Source organism: Salvelinus sp. IW2-2015, linkage group LG3 (assembly GCF_002910315.2).
Source record: "Salvelinus sp. IW2-2015 linkage group LG3, ASM291031v2, whole genome shotgun sequence".
Lineage (NCBI taxonomy): Eukaryota > Metazoa > Chordata > Actinopteri > Salmoniformes > Salmonidae > Salvelinus > Salvelinus sp. IW2-2015.
The window spans coordinates 17,748,488-17,769,444 of NC_036840.1; the positions used below are offsets into that span (position 1 = coordinate 17,748,488).

Genomic DNA, 20,957 nt, shown 5'->3' on the forward strand with positions numbered 1-20,957 from the left:
AAACTAGAAACCAGGAACTAGAGCAAGGGGAAAACCACTGGTAGGTTTTACGAAACAAAACGAACTGGCATCACACAAACAAGAGAACACAGGTATAAATACACTGGGGATAATGGGGAAGATTTGCGACACCTGGAGGGGGGCGGAGACAAGCGCAAAGACAGGTGAAACAGATCAGGGTGTGACAATTTCTTTCCTTCTRAATGCATTTGATCAAATCAGTTGTGCTGTGACAAGGTAGGGGGGTATACAGAAGATAGACCTATTTGGTAAAAGACCAAATCCATAGTATGGAAAAGAACAGCTCAAATAAGCAAACAGAAACGACAGTCCATCATTACTTTAAGACAAGAAAGTCAGTCAATACGAAGAAAAACAACTGTGTGTGCAGTCGCAAAAAACATCAAGCGATATGATGAAACTGGCTCTCATGAGGACCGCCACAGAAATGGAAGACCCAGAGTTACCTCTGCTGCAGAGGATAAGTTTATTAGAGTTACCAGCCTCAGAAATTGCAGCTTCACAGAGTTCAAATAACAGACACATCAACATCAACTTTTCAGAGGAGACTAAATCAGGCCTTCATGGCAAATAAACCACTACTAAAAGGACACCAAGAAGAAGAAGAGACTTGCTTGGACTAAGAAACACGAGCAATGGACATTAGACCGGTGGAAATGTGTCCTTTGGTCTGGAGTCCAAATTGGACATTTTTGGTTCTAAACGCTGTGTCTTTTTGAGACGTGGTGTGGGTGAACGGATGATCTCCGCATGTGCATTTCCCACCGTAAAGCATGGAGGTGGTGGTGTTATMATGTGGGGGTGTTTTGCTGGTGACACTGTGATTTATTTAGAATTCAAGGCACACTTAACCAGCATGGCTACCACAGCATTCTGCAGTGATACGCCATCCCATCGYGTTTGTGCTTAGTGGGACTATAATTAGTTTTTCAACAGGAACTTGACCTAACACACCTCCAGGCTGTGTAAGGGATATTTTACCAAGAAGGAGAGTGATGGAGTGCTGCATCAGATGACCTGGCCTCCACAATCCCCCGACCTCAACCCAATTGAGATGTTTTGGGATGAGTCGGACCGCAGAGTGAAGGAAAAGCAGCCAACATGTGCTCAGCATATGGGGGACATGTGTACTGATCATGCTGTTTAACATTGATAGGCGTCCCGCTAGTGGGACAACTTCCGGTGAAACTGGAGGGCGCGCAATTCAAATAAATAACCATAAAAATTATGGATATTAAACATTTTGGTACATACAAGTGTCTTATATAGGTTGAAAGCTTAAATTCTTGTTAATCTAACTGCACTGTCCGATTTACAGTAGCTAATAGAGCGAAAGCATGCCATGCAATTGTTTGAGGACGGCGRCCCAAATCAAAATATTTTTCCACTGGCACAGGTTTCATAAATTCACAAATAGCGATGAAATATTCATTTACTTTTTGAAAATCTTCCTCTGATTTGTCATCCAAATGATCCCAGCTATAACGTGTAGTGTTGTTTTGTTAGATCAAATCCTTCTTTATATCCCAAAAACTCTGTTTAGTTGGCACCATCGATTTGAGTAATCCACTCGTTCAACATGCAGAGAAAAGAATCCAAAAATCTACCCCTAAACTTTGTTTCAACAAGTCAAAATACATTTCTATTCAGTCCTCAGATACCCTAAAATGTAATCAAACTATAATATTTCTTATGGAAAGAAGTATGTTCAATAGGAAACCCATTTAAGCAGGTGCGTCTTGTCTTCATCGCGCACCCAAACACGAATTTCCAAGACTGTCCCTGTACTAAAGCTGATATTTATTTTTCATTTTGGAAGTTACAAGCCTGAAACCTTGAACATAGACTGCTGACACCCTGTGGAATCCATAGGAATTGCATCCTGGGAGCTAGAATTCAGTATGGCCCTATATTTTCCATTGTAAGACCATGGTATCTCAACAAAGAAAAAATCTGGTTGYTTTTCCTTTGGATTTTCTCCTACCATATCTATTGTGTTATAGTCTACTACATTATTTTAATATTTCTACACACACAACTTCAAAGTGTTTTCTTTCCAATGGTACCAATTATATGCATATCCTGGCTTCAGTTTACTTTGGGCACGTCAGTCAGGCGGAAATTGAGAAAAAAGGGGCCTAGCCCTAAGACGTTGTTAATCAGCTTCTTGATATGCCACACCTGTCAGGTGGGTGGATTATATTGGCAAAGGAGAAATGCTTATTAACAGGAATGTAAACAAATTTGTGCACAAAATTTGAGAGAAATAAGCTTTTTGTGCATATGGAACATTTCTGGGATCTTTTATTTAAACTTTTGAAACATGGGACCAACACTTTACATTTATATTTTTGTTCAGTATATATTACACACACACACACACACACACACACACAAAAAACACACACACACACACACACACACACACACACACACACACACACACACACACACACACACACACACACACACACACACACACACACACACACACACACACACACACACACACACACACACACACACACTATACAAAACATTAGGAACACCTTCCTAATATTGAGTTGCACCTCCCATAATTGTAATTGTTGCATTAGCTCCCTGCTAATTCACAGTATTTCAATACAAACAGGCTAATCACAAATCTACAGCATCAACATACTGTTGTCCTGCATATCTAATGTGCTTCCTTGTGTCTATCATCAGAATAAACACCAATCAACTGGGATCGCTGGCTGGACAGTCCTTTCTTTAAAAACACAATGCAAGAGAGTTACGAAGTACGATCACATCTGTTCCATGTGTCCTACCCACAATGCCTGTGTAAACCATGGTAACATGGTAACATACCACCCTGCATAACCACTGCTGGCTTGCTTCTGAAGCTAAGTAGGGTTGTCGCTGGTCAAGTCCCTGGATGGGAGACCAGGTGGCTGCGGAAGTGGTGTTGGAGGGCCAGTAGGAGGCACTCTTTCCTCTGGTCTAAACAAAGATCCCAATGGCCCAGGGCAGTGATTGGGGACACTGCTCTGTGTAGGGTGCCGTCTTTCGGATGGGACGTTAACGGGTGTCCTGACTCTCTGAGGTCATTAAGATCCCATGGCACTTATTGTAAGAGTAGGGTGTTAACCCCGGTGTCCTGTGCTAAATTCCCAATCTGGCCTCAACCATCACGGTCACCTAATAATCCCCAGTTTACAATTGGCTCATTTCATCCCCCTCCTCTCCCCTGTACATATTCCCCAGTCGTTGCTTGCAAATGAGAACGTGTTCTCAGTCAACTACCTGGTAAAATAACGGTAAAAATAAAATATAAATAAAAAAACATCCAACCTTTCATACTCAGACAAAGATCCCACTAATTTGCCATGCCTACTTCCATTTACCCGGAGTAAAAAACATGCCAAAATTAAAGCCACCTGAAGACTTAGTCATGATTCTTYCATTTTCAGACCCTGTAATGAAAATATAGTACATTGGTCTCTGCATTTTTGCAGGTAAATTCATGAACACTTCCATCATTTAACACCTTAATTTGTAATGCAAACAGCTCCTATAATTTAACACCCCCCACAAATGTGCCACTAATATAAAAGGGATATACCTGCAAGCAAAAGGGAGATTGAGAGGAGGAAAAATGGTGAGGGGATAGATGGAGGAAGAAAATAATAACAAAAGAATAGTCCTGCTAATCTTCTCTTCTATAGAAACACCTAAGTCAACCTTTACCTCAAAGAGGCTATTCTCACTGACGAACATTTAAGGAGAGGCAGCGTGACGAAATGACAATTTACATAATATGTATATAAACTTTTCAATTTACATTACATCCTTGCCTTACCTTTAATTGTGGCTGGCAATGTGACATTCTTGATCTGCAGCTCTATCACAGTAGCCCCTGACTAGCCAGTAAGCTTGCAAACTATTCAACAATGTGAGCATCTTTCCCTATAAAACATATTAGCTAGCAACGATCTTGAATAATGCAACCAAACCATATTACACTCTTGAATAATGCAACCATTCACATGTGCAGACAAATAAATTGTTTATTTAATCGTTCGTAGATGCATTAGCTAGCTAAATGTAGCTTGCAAGACAATAACACAGCTTACGTTAGCATATCAAACATGAACGTTTTCCCCCTATCACAGGAATATAAAAGTACAGTTTTAGCGTATTAAAGTTACCTTAGACCAAACCTAGCTTCATTTGATCAAAATCCTGAAAGTCATTATATGAGGTAAGCGCAAAATTGCGATTGAAAATGTTTATAATCCCCCTGGTGACAATTTCAGAATGTAACAGGCTGGTCCTGCAATTTCAGGTGAAAACTCAATAAAACAAGTCTCAAATATATTGAAAATGTCTATACATTTCAGCTGTTTCAAAAACATTGCTCTGCTATTAGTATTTTTACTGTATCAATGTTGGGCTCAACTAAACAATTTTGTTTTCACTGCCCTGCTTAGAGGGGGGCAACTGTCAGGTGAYTGTCGTGGAAGACCTCCAGAAGTAGCGTTAGAGATGTGCGAAATACACAAGTTCACATTACAGTAATGTCTCTCAAATCGATACCTCGCGAGAATATCTCAAAATTCTCCTTAATTCTTGTCAATGAGAATAGACCCTAAAATAAGAAAGAGATTGATAGAGGGATAGAAGAAGAATAGAGGGTGGAGTTGTTTTTCAATAACAAGAAAAGAGGAAGGGAGGGAGGAGAGATGGAGAGAAGTCAGAGGAAAGGTGACTTACTGGGACGATATTMACTGGAGGAGTAAAAAGAAGAAAGGAGAGAGGGAAGAGAGGGTGAGAGATTAAACAATAGTTTTTATTTATTTTTATTTATTTCACCTTTATTTAACCAGGTAGGCAAATTGAGAACARGTTCTCATTTACAATTGCGACCTGGCCAGGGAGAAGTGAAGAATTCATGGACGTGTAATTTGACCTTCCTGTACTTCTGGTCATGGTTATTGTAGAGACATATGTAAAACAGATTATTATTGGATGTAGCAATTATAGCCATGTCATCTAGATATAATAGCAGATTAATTAATTAATAAAAAAAATAATGAATTTTAATAATAGCATATTCCACTCATAGCTTCACAGTTCTATCCTCATAAGTCCTTTTAGACTGACTTCGTCCCAAAAGGCACTCTATTCCCTATAAAGTGCAATAGTTTCAAAAGTAAGGCACTATATAGGGATTAGTGTGCCATTTGGTACTCAAAGCCTTCATTTCCCTATGGAACCTGGTCAAAAGTAGTACACTAACTAGGGAATAAGGTGCCATTTGGGATGCAGCCTCCATTTCTCCTTCCCTGGGGCATTCTAACCCTGTCACTAAACAGTGTCAACGACAGCCCGTGGGCTAGGGCTGGCCTAGTGTCCTACTAGAGAACACACACACAGACACACAGACACAGTAAACACAGATAGGGCTCACACGCGCAAATACACACACGCGCGCAAACACGCGCACACACCCCTAACTGCACAGTATTAACACGCCATTCCATAAATGCCTTTAGAGTAAATACACAGCGGAAAAAGACAGACAGAGAGAGAGACAGAGAGAGAGGAAGGGTAGAGGAAGAGATCGAGAGACGGAGCGCTACAAAAAATGTGTGATGAAAAAGAGTGAAAAAGGCAAAGAGAGTGAGAACAAGGAGAGAGAGAGAAAGAAGGGTGGCAGGGAGACAGAGATAAAGGGGGAGAGAGGGGGAGAAAGAGACAGAGATATTGATAGAGGGAGAGGGGGATGAGGGAAGTGTTTATTTAATTTGGGGCCTGAAATTTGATTCGATCCATGCCCTCATTCACATGACCAACTGGCTAAGGCTCAGTCCCAAATGGTCCCCTTTATAGTGCATTACTTTACTACACGGTTCTGGTGAAACGTAGTGCACTATATAGGGAATATGGTGCAATTTGGGATGCAACCCCACTGTCTGTACTAATGAGGAGAGAAGGACAACAACATCAGGAATTGACAGAGTGGGTGTGTGTGTGGACGTGTTTAACTATACTTGTGGGGACCAGAAGTCCTCACAAGAATAGCAAACAAACAACAATTTGACCAACTGGGAACATTTTGTTAGTCCCCACAAGGTCAAATGCTATTTCTATGGGGTTTAGGGTTAAGGTTAAAATTAGTGTTAGAATTACGTTTAGGGTTAGGGTTAGGAGCTAGGGTTAGTTTTAGGGTTAGGGGCTATGGTTGTGGTTAGGAGCTAGGGTTAGGGGCTAGGTTTAGAGTTAGGGTTAAGGTTAAGGTTAGTGTTAGGGAAAATAGGATTTTGAATTGGACTGAATTTTGTGTCCCCGCAAGGTTAGTTGTACACGACTGTGTCTGTGTGTAAAAGAGAGAGCGAGCGAGAGGACTCATGTTAGACAGAGAGAGAGTTAGAGAGAGGGAGAGAAAAAAAGAAAGCGAGAGAAGGAAGAACTCACCATACTAGACACAGAGAGATAGAAAAAGAGAGGACCCACCAGGGTTGGGCGGTAAACAGATTTTCATACCATCATACCGTTTCTGTACCATCCCGGGGCATATGGTATTAGCGAAGGGGCGCTTTTAAAAATTATTATTTTTTTTTTTTTGTCATACCCATGGTACACAGTCTGATATACCACGGCTTTCAGCCAATCAGCATTCAGGGCTCAAACCACCCAGTTGAACATTTGGAATTTACATCTTAGATTTCTTATCGTTATAAGCAGTGGCCTAGCAGGGATGGGGGATTAAAAAAAGGTAGGACAAAACACACATCATTACAAGAGAGACACCACAACACTACATAAAGAGAGACCTAAGACAACACAGCATMGCAGCAACACATGACAACAACATGGTAGCAACACAACATCGTAGTAGCACAAACATGGTACAAACATTGTTGGGTACAGACAACAGCACAAAGGCAAATAGGAAAAGTCAACAATACACCACACGTAGCAGCCACAAGTGTCAGTAAGTGTCCATGATTGAGTCTGAATGTAGAGATGGAGATATAACTGTCCAGTTTGAGTGTTTTTTGCAGCTCGTTCCAGTCGCTAGCTGCAGCGAACTGAAAAGATGTGTGGACTTTCTTTTAAACAATGTTCTGGCTCTGAGGCCTATAATGCGCTAATGTTGTGTCGAATGGACAATGCGCCAATCCTCTCCAACCTGGCATTGTGTAATTTGATATGGAATCTTTTCTTAATTTATAGACTAATCAATGCTGATCAAGCCCAGTCCTGGCCGATATGCTGCCCTAGGTGAGTCCCAAAAAATTGCTGACCTCCTATCCCCGCAAAGTATAATGGTAGCCTACGCTATAGTCTACAGTGTCGGCCGCAATGCACTTTTATGAATGCCCATGTGGTAGCCTACTGTTTGTAAAACAGGCAATTTACCATTTATCCATATTACTTGGTTACATGTCTGTTAATAGATATATATATTCATTAAAGAAATGTACCGTTCTCATTCTCAGAGTGGAAACATAGTTTTGGTTTATTTCATACCATAATTTAGGCACTGCATGTAAGCAATAAGCGTGTCTGGTTTCTCTGTTCTGTTAATGTTGATGGAGCACAGGGGCCTGGGCACGCATAGAAGTAGGCCTACCTAGCCTACTTCTCGCAAATGTTAAATGTAGGAAAGTGCCCAGCTGGGCTTCTCAGTCATTTTTTCTTCACCTCAAACAGTTAGTCAACGATGTCAATTTTTTTATTATAATAGTTCATCACAGTATTGTGGAAAAAAATGCAACACTCTCCCCCTCTATAATCAGCGTTGCTGATAAATAGCCTATGGACATGTTGCGTGTATTTGTTTCCATTTGAATGATTGTCAACTTAATCTTCATACTATAGCATAGCTGTCCCCTTTATACATTCCTTGTCTATTCATTATCTGATGATGATTTAATCTTGTAAAAGGCCTGTTTTCAGTAGTTTAGGCTACATTATTTATCTGATTATGGCATCCCTCTCTTTGAAGAAGAAATGTCAATGTCACCATAGCTGCAGGAAGTATGGGTGCTGAGAGTGCTGCAGCACCCCCTGAAAATAAATAAATACTGATAAAAAAATACATAAAAAAAAAATTTAAAAGGTTTTTCCACTAAAGTAGTGCACTGTTTTTACTAGTCCTGTATTAGCAGACCTAAATAGCCATCTGTAGCGCGGGTAAAAAAAAATATTGGTCTGTAGAACTTCCTGCGGCTATGAATGCCACTGCCATAAAATGACAAAAGCAGCAGGATTTGTGACGTTATGCGAATATTTCGGAAAAGTGGGAGACAACCCATCAGACTTCATTTTAATGGTTTTGTGCGTCGAAATAGGATCTGCATTAAAAACAATTATATACAGAAAAGCCAACAGACAAGGACAAGGTAGGCATAGGCCTATATCTTTATTTTTGACTCAATTAATGTTCTGTCAATACGAAAAAGCAACAGATCCTCTCCAACCTGACATTTCTTCAATTTGTTGATTTAAGTAATAACCTGAACAATCATAATGAAATGTCATGATAATAACGAAGTGGAATGGCTTGTTTCAATTGGGGGGGGTGGCGGAGGCCTGGGCACACATAGAAGTAGGCCTACCTAGCCTTCTATGCGTGCCAGGTACCCCCACCCTGCCACCTCCCAATTGACCTGGCCAATTACCATAACCTAAAGTTCCAAGACTGTCACTGCTCTAATGGTCGGTATTTTGAAATACCCTGGTATACAGTATAAACAGTATATCGCCTAAGCCTAGGACCCACCATGTTAGGGAAGGTGGGAGATTTTTTGTTTAAGTTAAAGAAGGGAGGAGGTGCAAGAGTTAGAACAGGGGGATGATAAGGGAAAGATGAAGACAGGCATAACAAGAGAAAGGAGTTCTCCTCTACTTATAAGGTTATACATGTAACATTTCAAAGTGCCAAATCTCAATTACATAGCCATGGGGACCAGGCTCRGGATAAGAGTGTCTGCTATAAATTACTAAAATGTAAATGTAGAGAGTGAGTAACTATCATGCAKGAAAGAGAAAGAGAGAAAAGAATAGACTTACCATGTTGGCCCCACCAGTCCAGTAAAGGAAGAATCCATCTGGGTCTACCTTCAGAGTAATCAGGGTGGGGTGGCTGCTGTTGGGCTCCTACACACACACACACACACAGGTTAATACACCGAGATATACACACTGTGCACATTTGACCAACATGTGAKCAACATGTGACCAACCCATGTTCGAACCTGGGTTTCCTACATGACACAAGACTTTGTTAGCCTGCTGAGCTAAAGCATAGGCATTAGCTGGGGAGCTAACGCAAGTCTTCAGGTCTCAGACACAAGTCTCATACCTTCAGTCTTATGTCCAATGCTGGCTATGAGAGGGGTAAAGAGAGAGAAAAAAACGTGAAAATGCCGTATTGTCAGACATTTTCTATTGTTTGTTGCATTGAACACTCCAGGGTGAAGTTTCCCCTAGGTTCAGATCTAGGATCAGTTTCCCTCCCCCAATCCTAACCTTAACCATTAGTGGGGAAATGCGAGACTGACCCAACATCAGCCAGCATCTAGGGGCAACTTCACCCTAAACCACAATAGGGTTGGGCGGTATCTAGGATTTCATACATTCATACCATACCAGGGTATACGGTTATATTTATAAACGCTGCATACATTTTAAACTATTACTGAAAAGACTGCATGCACAAAAATGTTGGGTTTTGTAAATTTGGCGCATGTTTCTCGTTATATACTGAACAAAAACATAAACGCAACATGTAAAGTGTTGATGCAATGTTTCATTACCCGAATGAAAGAGATCCCAGAAATGTTCCATATGCCGATAAAGCTTATTTCGCTCAAATTTTGTGCACAAATTTGTTTACATCCTTGTTAGTGAGTATCTCTCCTTTGGCAAGAAAATCCATCGACTTGACAGGTGTTAAAAGGCCACTTTTATGCAGTTTTTGTGCAGTTTTGTCACACCACACAGTGCCACAGATGTCTCAAGTTTTGAGGAAGCATGCAATTGGCATGCTGACTGCAGGAATGTCCATCAGAACTTTGCCAGAGAATTGATTGTTCATTTCTCTACCATAAACCGCCTCCAACGTCGTTTTAGAGAATTTGGTAGTACGTCCAACCGGCCTCACAAGCGCAGACCATGTGTAACCACGCCAGCCCAGGACATCCACATCCGGCGTCTTCACCTTCACCATCGTCTGAGACCAGCCACCCAGGTAGCTGATGACACTGAGGAGTATTTCTGTCTGTAATAAAGCCCTTTGGTGGGGGAAAAACTAATTCTGATTGGCTGGGCCTTGCTCCCCAATGGGTGGCCTGGCTCCCAAGTGGATGGGCCTGTGCCCTCTCAGGTCCACCCATGGCTGCCCAAGTCATGTGAAATCCATAGATTCGAGCCTAATGAATTGATTTCAATTGACTGATTTCCTTATATGAACTGTAACTCAGTAAAATCGTTGAAATTGTTGCATTTTGCGTTTATATTTTTGTTCAGTATAAATCAGTCCTGTCMTAAAACTGTGTGCGCGTGAACGAGCGTTATAACTCTGCATGAATAACGCTCGTCACTCAACTTTTTGGGTGACAAAAAACACCCTTATTTGCTGTATAGGGTAGATCAGCGTTAATATTGCAGATAGATTGTGGCTTCTATCAATGTAATTGTCTGCATAATTTCCAATCCCCCATATATATTATTTTAAATATATTTTCCTTCTTTATTATTTTTCCCTAACCCTAACACCCTTCCCCTAATTGGAGTAAACTAATAGACAACAATACTTGGGCTTTCACTTCCAGCTTATACATACTATATACATTTCACAGACAGTATATTTTACCGTAGTTATCTTTTGTTTGTTTTTAGTTCCAGCCTTTAGCTACCCTCAACCCCTCTCATCTATCTCTGAAGACAATCAAGTTTTGATTTCTAGCTGCCACATATTTTTCCACAGTCAGCTGTGATGTTTCATAAAWGTTCTGAACCTTTCTAATCTCATAGTTTCTACAGATTGTGAATTAAAGATAAACACCTTTGCTGAGTATTATTATTATTATATTGATCGATTGACTAAGACTTTTCTTTTTGCAACCAAAAACAAGCTACATATGGGGACTACCAAAACAAGTGATCTCATGATTGTCTCTTAACAGAAAAATCTGCACAGCTGGGATGGTTGTATCCCCATTATATAACATTCTATTGGTTGCGAGAACTCTGTATAATAATTCAAATTGAAAAACTCTACGTTTTGAATCCGGGGTCGTTTTGTGTATCAGTTCATAAACCATGTGTCGTGGAATCGTTACAACAAAAATCTCCTCCCAACTATTTTGCAACCTGTATGGTGCAGCTGTCAAATTTTTGGTCCTTAAATTAAACTGGTATACTTTATTATTGATCACAATTTTCTTTAGCCAATTTTGGTCTTTACTGCAGGGTCGACAGACAAGTTCCTTACCTTCTCCCTTTCCACTTGCCTCCTCCATTTTTGCGGTAATGCTTCAATCAGTTGGTTGTAATTTTGGAAAGAGCAGATATCTCCATATATTTTTGTTAACTGCATGTGTGACATAATTCCACCAGTCCTATTTATGATATCATTTACAAAGATTATTTGCTGTATATTTTAGAAGTATTGTCTACTCGGGGAAAAATTGAAATTTAGTTTTCATTCAACTACTTACAGTGGTAGCATACACACTTCAATGCAAAATATCAGCTGTCGGTTCACCTGTATGTTATAAACAGGCTCCCTTTTGGATGCATAGAGCAAAAACTTGAAAGGTGCGGAATTTATTCTGCAATGATCATGGGAAATTAAATCAATAACAGGAAATAGATGCCTATTTCTAATTATTTTAGGATGCAAAAGATAAAATACATCAATTTTCTCTTCTCACTAACAGCAAATGATCACATCTTGTTATTATATTTAGCTACTGTCAGGACCCGGTGCGAGAAACAGTCACTAATAATTGGCAGAACCCAGAAGATGAGGCAGACACAGCAGTACTAGAGATGTGGTGGTTTAATAAAAAATAGATATCTTCCAAAATACAAAAGAAAATCCACAAAGTGGTAAAAACAGCAAGGAAAAAAACAACCTAAAAGACCAATCCAAAAATACACGAGAACAAAACCAGAGAACCTCTGGAAAATCCAACAAGAGAAAAATGTTCACAAAGGCTGGGGCTGGGTGCTAACATACAACAACTGAGCAAGGAACTAAGGAACACACAGGGTTTAAATACTAACAAGGGAATGACTTACAGGTGCAAACAATAATTAGGGCAAGAAAAACAAAAAGGTACAAAAAAGGTGCAAGGGGGACATCTAGTGAACAAAACCAAACAGTCCTGGCCAAAACCTGACAGAATCCCCCCCTAGGAACGGCTCCTGACGTTCCTACCAGCCTTCTCAGGGTGAGGACCCTGACTGACGAATGAGGTCAGGGTCCAGTATGTCCTTGGCAGGAACCCAGGAGCGCTCCTCGGGACCGTAGCCTTCCCAGTCCACCAGATACTGCCAGGACCCTGCACCCGGCGGGAATCCAGTATCCGGTGGACGGTATAAGCCGACTGGCCACCAATGACACGGGCGGAGGGGAGGTCTGCCTGCCGGATAAGGGGAGAAAAAACAACAGGTTTTAATAAAGAAATGTGAAATGTGGGATTGATTTTTAAGGGATCTGGGTAAGTGCAGGCGAAAAGTAACGGGATTGACTCTCCTGGCAATCTTAAAGGGACCGATGAATCTCTGGGACAGCTTGCGAGACTCCACCCTTAGCGGTAAGTCTTTTGTTGAGAGCCATACTCTCTGGCCGGGGTACAGGGTAGGACCGGGACGGCGACGTCTGTTGGCTTGTCACTGGTACTGCTGTGAGGAACGCAGAAGATTAAGACGGGCCTTCTTCCACGTAAGCCGACAGCGTCTGATAACCTCGAGGCTGAAGGCACTCTGACTTCTGCCTCCTGGTCCGGGAACAATAGCGGAGCATAGCCAAACTGACACTCATGCGGAGACATACCAGTGGAGGAGGAGCACAAGGTGTTGTGCGCGTACTCGGCCCAAACAATGAAGGATGACCATGTGGACGGGTTGTTGGAAACCATACATCTGAGGGTGGTTTCCAGCTCCTGATTCATCTCTCTCAGTTTGGCCGTTGGACTCCGGATGGTACCCTGAAGATAAACTGGCCGTGGCCCTATGAGTTGGCAGAAGGCCTTCCAAAACCTTGAGGCGAACTGGGGACCTCTGTCGGAAACCATATCTTGCGGGATACCAAAGACTCGGAACACATGGTTAATCACCAACTCAGCTGTTTCCTTGGCAGAAGGTAACTTAGTCAAGGAACGAATCTGGCCGCCTTAGAAAACCTGTCGATGATGACTAGGATAGTAGTATTACAGTGGGACGGAGGAAGGCCAGTAATAATCCAATGAGATATGGGACCAGGGTCGGTGGGAATAGATAGAGGGTGAAGGAGTCCTTGAGGGCGGAGGTGAGAAGATTTGCCCTGGCAGCACACGGAACAGGCCTTGACGAAAGTGGCAACGTCTTCTTTTATGGTGGGCCACCAGAACTTACGCTGGATGAACTCCAAGGTGCGACCTACGCCCGGGTGACAGGTGACGCGAGAGGAGTGCCCCCACAGAAGGACTTGGGACCTTGCTGCTTGGGAACAAACAACCGATTAGCAGGACCTCCTCCAGGGCCCGGTTCGATGGCTTGGGCTTGTTTCACGGTATCCTCCACTTGCCACGAGATCGGAGCCACGATCTTAGCGGCGAAGGACAGTCATGTCAGTATCTTCTCGAATGGCAGGAGAGTAGATTCGTGACAAGGCGTCGTTTGAGATTCTTCGACCCGGGTCTATAGGTGAGAATAAACTGGAATCGGCTGAAGAAAAGAGACCATCGAGCTTGTCTGGAGTTCAACCGCTTCGCCTGCTGGAATACTCCAGATTTTTGTGGTCCGTAAGCACTTGAAACGGTTGAGAAGCCCCCTCGAGCCAGTGTCTCCATTCTTCAATGCCATCTTAACCGCTAGGAGCTCACGATCCCCCACATCGTAATTCTCTCGGCCGGGGTAAGCCGGTGAGAGAAGAAGGCGCAAGATGAAGCCTCTTGTCTTCAACCCTCTGAGACAGGACAGCTCCAACCCCACCTCTGATGCGTCTACCTCCACCACAAAAGGTTCATCCGCCGTCGGTAGTGTCAGGATGGGAGCAGAGAGGATGCGCTGCTTGAGTCCTTGGAAGGCCGTCTCAGCTTCTCTTCCCACAGAAACCTTGTGTTGCCACCCTTGGTTAACGCTGAGAGAGGGGCTGCCACCGAGCTGAAGTTCTTGATGAACTTGCGGTAGAAGTTAGTGAAGCCCAGGAAACGCTGAACTTCCTTAACGGACTTGGGGGTGGGCCAATCTGCTACCGCCCCTACCTTTTGGGATCCATCTGGACTCGACCGGTTCCACTACAAAATCCCAGGAATTGTACTCGAGAGGAATGGAATTCACACTTTTCAGGCTTAACGTACAAATGGCTGTCTAGAAGGCGTTTGAGCACTTGTCTGACATGCTTAGTGTGTTCTTGAAGGGAGCTCAAAAGATGAGGATGTCATCCAAGTAAACAAACACGAAAATGTTAAGCATATCCCTAAGCACATCGTTTATGAGCGCTTGGAACACAGCCGGGGCGTTGGTCAGGCCGAAGGGCATCACCAAGTATTCGTAGTGACCAGTAGGCGTGTTGAAAGCGGTCTTCCACTCGTCACCGGGTTTGATCCGCACAAGATGGTATGCGTTCCGCAGGTCAAGCTTAGTGAAGACCACTGCTTCCTGGAGCAGCTCAAAGGCTGTGGCATAAGGGGTAGCGGGTAGCGGTTACGGACGGTTATGGCATTAAGTCCCCGGTAGTCGATGCAAGGACGTAATCCCCCGTCTTTTTTGGCCACAAAGAAAAACCCTGCTCCCGCCGCGAGGTAGATGGACGCATGAGGCCTGCTGCCAGAGAGTCCTTGATGTAGGTATCCATAGCAGCTCGTTCGGGAGGAGGTAGGGAAAAGATCCGACCCCTGGGAGGGCAGGTGCCCGGAAACAGGTCGATGGGGCAATCGTAAGGTCTATGGGGTGGTAGTTTGGTGGCCCTCTGTTTGCTAAATACCGGTTTGAGGTCATGGTAACACTCGGAACTCGGGACAGGTCGATGGATTCTAGAGACTCGGGAGGGGAACTCGGGGAACTTGGGAAGATAAAGTGGCTTGGCACGTAGGACCCCACTGCTTGATAGTGCCACAGACCAGTCGATGTGAGGGTTATGGCTGTGAAGCCAGGGGTATCCAAGGACGAGAGGGAACTCGGAACACGAGGTCAGATGAAAGTTCATCACTTCCTGGTGTTGGGAAACTGAAAGTCGCAAGGGGGTAGTGACACGAGTGACAAGTCCAGATCCAAAGGGCTTCCATCCAACGTAGTAACCCTTATGGGATCACTTAGAGGTTCAGAGGGAACGCCATTTTCCTTCGCCCAGACACCATCCATGAAGTTACCTGCGGCTCCAGAGTCTACCAAGGCTTAGAAGGGAAGCTCGTGGTTGTCCAGGGAAGGGTAACTGGAATGAGCAGGCGGGAGTTGGATGGATGGGAGGAGGTTATGTTTCCCGTTACAGTCCTCCCAGGCCTGCACGGGAGAGTGCGTTTTCCCTGGAGCCCGGGACAACGTGGAGAGGAAATGGCCCGGTTTTGCCGCAATATAGACAGCGTCGCTCCTCATCCGGCGGTCTCTCTCAGCCTGGGAGATGCGTCCAACCTGCATGGGTTCCGGTGGAGTCAGCGAGGATAAAGGTGGAGACTCGGAGCTGGGACCGATAGGAGCTAGGGTGAGAGATCTACGGTTGAGCTCTCTCTCTCTCTCAGACGCTGGTCTATGCGTGAAGCCAACTTGATCAGGGACTCGAGGTTGTCTGGTGGTTCCCGAGTGGCCAATTCATCTTGGATGGTGTCGGAAAGACCCTTCAAAAGCACACTGTGAGCGCTCGTCGTTCCAGCCACTCGCTGCTGCCACCGTGTGGAACTGGATGGCATAGTCCGTCACGCTGCGCCGACCTTGGCGGAGAGTCAGGAGCTGTTTGGCTGAGTCAGGACCGCTGGTAGGACCTTGAAACACTCGCTTGAATTCTTCAGCAAAGGTAGAGTAGCTGGCACAGCAGGGACTTTGGGCATCCCACACAGCAGTAGCCCAGGCTAGGGCTTTTTCCGACAGCAGGGTGATGATGTATGCTATCTTGGACCGGTCGGTGGGAAACGACGAGGGTTGCAGCTCGAAGGAGAGAGAACATTGGTGAAAAACCCCTTACACAACACTCGGATCACCTGAGAACCGTTGGGGACGGCGCAACGAGGTTCAGCCAGGGGGTTAACTGCCACGGGCACTTGAATCTGATGAACTGGAGCAGAAAGCGGTTGCAGGAGAAAGTTGATCAGAAATCTGCTTTATGGAAGTCATCATCTCCGACAGAAGTTGAGAATGTCCAGCCAATAAGGCCTCTTGCTGAACCAGAGCAGCTTCGTGACGTTGGACAGTCCCCTCGTGGTGGGACAGCATGGGGAAAAAGTCCTGGGTACTGGCTGCCTCTGGGTCATATTAATGGCTCAGTGTTCTGTCAGGACCCGGTGCGAGAAACAGTCACTAATAATTGGCAGAACCCAGAAGATGAGGCAGACACAGCAGTACTAGAGATGGTGGTTTAATAAAAAATAGATATCTTCCAAAATACAAAAGAAAATCCACAAAGTGGTAAAAACAGCAAGGGAAAAAACAAACCTCAAAAGACCAATCCAAAAATACACGAGAACAAAACCAGAGAACCTCTGGAAAATCCAACAAGAGAAAAATGTTCACAAAGGCTGGGGCTGGGTGCTAACATACAAACACTGAGCAAGGAACTAAGGAACACACAGGGTTTAAATACTAACAAGGGAATGACTTACAGGTGCAAACAATAATTAGGGCAAGAAAAACAAAAAGGTACAAAAAAGGTGCAAGGGGGACATCTAGTGAACAAAACCAAACAGTCCTGGCCAAAACCTGACAGCTACCTGTTCTTTTTTTTGTTATGAATAAGAGTGTCATCCTATATTCCCAATTTGCACAAGGCTACTAGGCAGTGGTGTAAAGTACTTAAGTAAAAATAAAGTACTACTTACGTAGTTTTTGGGGGTATCTGTACTTTACTATTTATATTTTTGACTACTTTGACTTCACTATTTKTATTTTTGACTACTTTGACTTCACTACATTCCTTACGAAAATATAGTACTTTTTACTCCATACATTTTCCTTGACACCCAAAAATACTCGTTACTTTTTGAATGCTTAGCTGGACAGAAAAATAGTCAAAATCACTCACTTCTCAACCGAACATCCCTGGTCATCCCTACTGCCTCTGATCTGGCGGACTCACTAAACACACATGCTTTGTTTGTAAATTATGTCTGAATGTTGGAGTGTGCCCATGGCTTTCCGTAAAATAAAAAAAACAAGAAAATGGTGCCATCTGGTTTGCTTAACATAAGGAATTTGAAATTATTTATACTTTTACTTTTGATACTTAATAAAGTATATTTTAAACCAAATCATTTTTAACTTTTTCTCAAGTAGAATTTTACTGGGTGACCTTTACTTTTACTTGAGTCATTTTCTATTAAGGTATCTTAAAGTATGATAGTTGGGTACTTTTTCCACCACTGCTACTAGGCTACTTTTGCCTTCTTGCAATGCAATACTTCAACCACTAGAAACTGTGCGTACGCATGGTCTAAAGTTTGCGGGAGGATAAGCATATTCTCACGTCACGTATTCCCCCGAGCTTTAGGGCGCCACAAACCCACGGTATTGAAAATCATACTGTCTGTATTTCAAAATACCCCGGTTTACACTGTATACCGCCCAAGCCTACACCACATTGGACGATGCAAGGTGTGTTCTATGTGATCTATTTCCATTATTTCTATGATGGAACCACCCTTTAGGCTCCGTGGCAAGCTACAGGAGGGAGGACAGGGGGGGGAGAGTAGAGGAGAATAGTGGAGAGGAAAGGAGAGGAGGAATGAGGGTGGCCACAACATAGACGGGTTAGCTGACAACGTCACGAAAATTATGCACACGCTTCAATGGGGCAGAAGGCTGTGTGTTGTTGTGATTCTGGATGGCCAGATATCTAGCAACTATGACAAGAATCTGCCATGTGGGGAATCGGAGGTAAACTTGTTTCAGCTAMTTTTATCATGTTCTTTACTGTARGTCTATATTATCATGTTTTTTATGTCTATGCTAATATGGCTAAAATCACATCTATGCTAATATGGCTAAAGTTTGCTAGCTAGCTGAACAACAACTGTTACGATGTATTTTTAGATGCATTTATGTTTTCAATAAACRTTAGAGACTAAATACAGTTTACATGTTGTCAACAATCTAAGCGAGCCCTGTTTGTTTTGCCCAATAGTTGCGCATGTGTCGGTTTTGGTTTTGTTGCAAAACAACCAAACCTAACTATTGTCTTAACGGCATAATTTATCCTTCTTTAAAAAATATATATAATCTGTTTATTATTTTCCAATACGAAAAACAGAGATAAACAATAACATTCACTGTAGCGTTGAAGAAATCACAGAATTAGAGAACAAAACACTGAAGCCCCAGGTGCATTTGTTATCATTTTAGTTGAGGAAATGAGCATCTAGCATCGTGGTAAAATAAAATCGTAGTACATATGTTATTCTATTGTGCGTGGGATGATGTCAGAGGGAAAAAAACAGTGTTCCTTGTTTGTAACATCTTTGTGGTTATAATATCGCAAACGAACATGGCAGTTTCACTGCTATGGATTCCAGCTTTTACTCACAAATACAAAAAAAGCTAAGAAAAAATGTCTAGTAGGTGGTACATATTATAAGAAGACAGTGCACAGTCATTAAAAGCAATGTAATTATAACAAAAATAAATATTGAGTGAAGTACAGCACAGCGTAGCAACAGACTCTGTTAAGCATATCTCGGATTTATCTAACTAGGTTATCATTTCTCTCCGCAAGGCAATCAAACAGGCTAAGTCTCAGTACAGAGACAAAATCGAGTCGCAATTCAACAGCTCAGACACAAGAGGTATGTGGCAGGGTCTACAGTCTACCCTGGGTCTCGACCCGCCCCTGTGCAACTGGGTCCTGGACTTCCTGACGGGCCGCCCCAGGTGGTGAGGGTAGGTAACAACATCTCCACCCCGCTGATCCTCAACATGGGGCCCCCCAAGGGTGCGTTCTGAGCCCTCTCCTGTACTCCCTGTTCACCCACGACTGGTGGCCATGCACGCCTCCAACTCAATCATCAAGTTTGCGGATGACACTACAGTGGTAGGCTTGATTACCAACCACGACGAGACGGCCTACCGGGAGGAGGTGAGGGCCCTCGGAGTGTGGTGTCAGGAAAATAACCTCACACTCAACGTCAACAAACAAAGGAGATGATTGTGGACTTCAGGAAACAGCAGAGGGAGCACCCCCTATCCACATCGACGGGTCAGTAGTGAGAGGTGGAAAGTTTTAAGTTCCTCGGTGTACACATCACGGACAAACTGAATTGGTCCACCCACACAGACAGCGTTGTGAGAAGGCGCAGCAGCGCCTCTTTCAACCTCAGGAGGCTGAAGAAATTCGGCTTGTCACCAAAAGCACTCACAAACTTCTACAGATGCACAATCGAGAGCATCCTGTCGGGCTGTATCACCGCCTGGTACGGCAACTGCTCCGCCCACAACCGTAAGGCTCTCCAGAGGGTAGTGAGGTCTGCAGAACGCATCACCGGGGCAAACTACCTGCCCTCCAGGACACCTACACCACCCGATGTACAGGAAGCCATAAAGATCTCAAGGACAACAACCACCCAAGCCACTGCCTGTTCACCCCGCTATCATCCAGAAGGCGAGGTCAGTACAGGTGCATCAAAGCAGGGACCGAGAGACTGAAAACAGCTTCTATCTCAAGGCCATCAGACTGTTAAACAGCCACCACTAACATTTAGCGGCCGCTGCAACATACTGACTCAACTCCAGCCACTTTAAAAATGGGAATTGATGGAAATTATGTAAAAATGTACCACTAGCCACTTTAAGCAATGCCACTTAATACAATGTTTACATACCCTACATTACCCATCTCATATGTATATACTGTACTCTATATCATCTACTGCATCTTGCCATCTTTATGCAATACATGTACCACTAGCCACTTTAAACTATGCCACTTTATGTTTACATACTCCTACAGTACTCATCTCATACGTATATACCGTACTCTATACCATCTACTGCAATCTGCATGCCGTTCTGTACACCACTCATTCATATATCTTATGTACATATTCTTTATCCTTTACACTTGGTGTGTGTGTGTAAGGTAGTAGTGTGGAATTGTTAGGTTAGATTATGTTGGTTATTACTGCATTGTCGGAACTAGAAGCACAAGCATTTCGCTACACTCGCATTAACATCTGCTAACCATGTGTATGTGACTAATAAAATTTGATTTGATTTGATTTGATCATTATCACAATTGTAAAGGGGACTAGTCCTTACTGAACCATTTATCAAGTATCGGCTGCCATATTTTGTTACATTTTGGACTTCTATTGAAGGTATTGTATCAACTTTTCCATATGCATTACATTATTTAAATACTGTAACCACATCTCAAAAGGTATGTGCAGTTTCCAATTTCCAAATTTGCAATATGAGCCATTTGGCTAACAGAGTACAGAGAGAGACAGCCTTCCCATCCAGGTTATTTCCATCAACTGTAAAAAAAAAAAAAAAAAAAAAGAACAGATCAGTGGATCTGGGGCTATAACTCGATC

General features: G+C 43.2%; 1 protein-coding gene across 1 annotated transcript in view; it reads right to left on the reverse strand.

Moving 5' to 3' along the window:
- Positions 1 to 20,957, reverse strand: part of LOC111951782 (1-phosphatidylinositol 4,5-bisphosphate phosphodiesterase beta-3-like) — a 120,370-nt gene that overhangs the window by 80,055 nt on the left and 19,358 nt on the right. Inside the window, 1 exon segment of the mRNA XM_070434971.1 lies at positions 9,085 to 9,171. Coding sequence (XP_070291072.1) covers positions 9,085 to 9,171 — 87 coding nt within the window.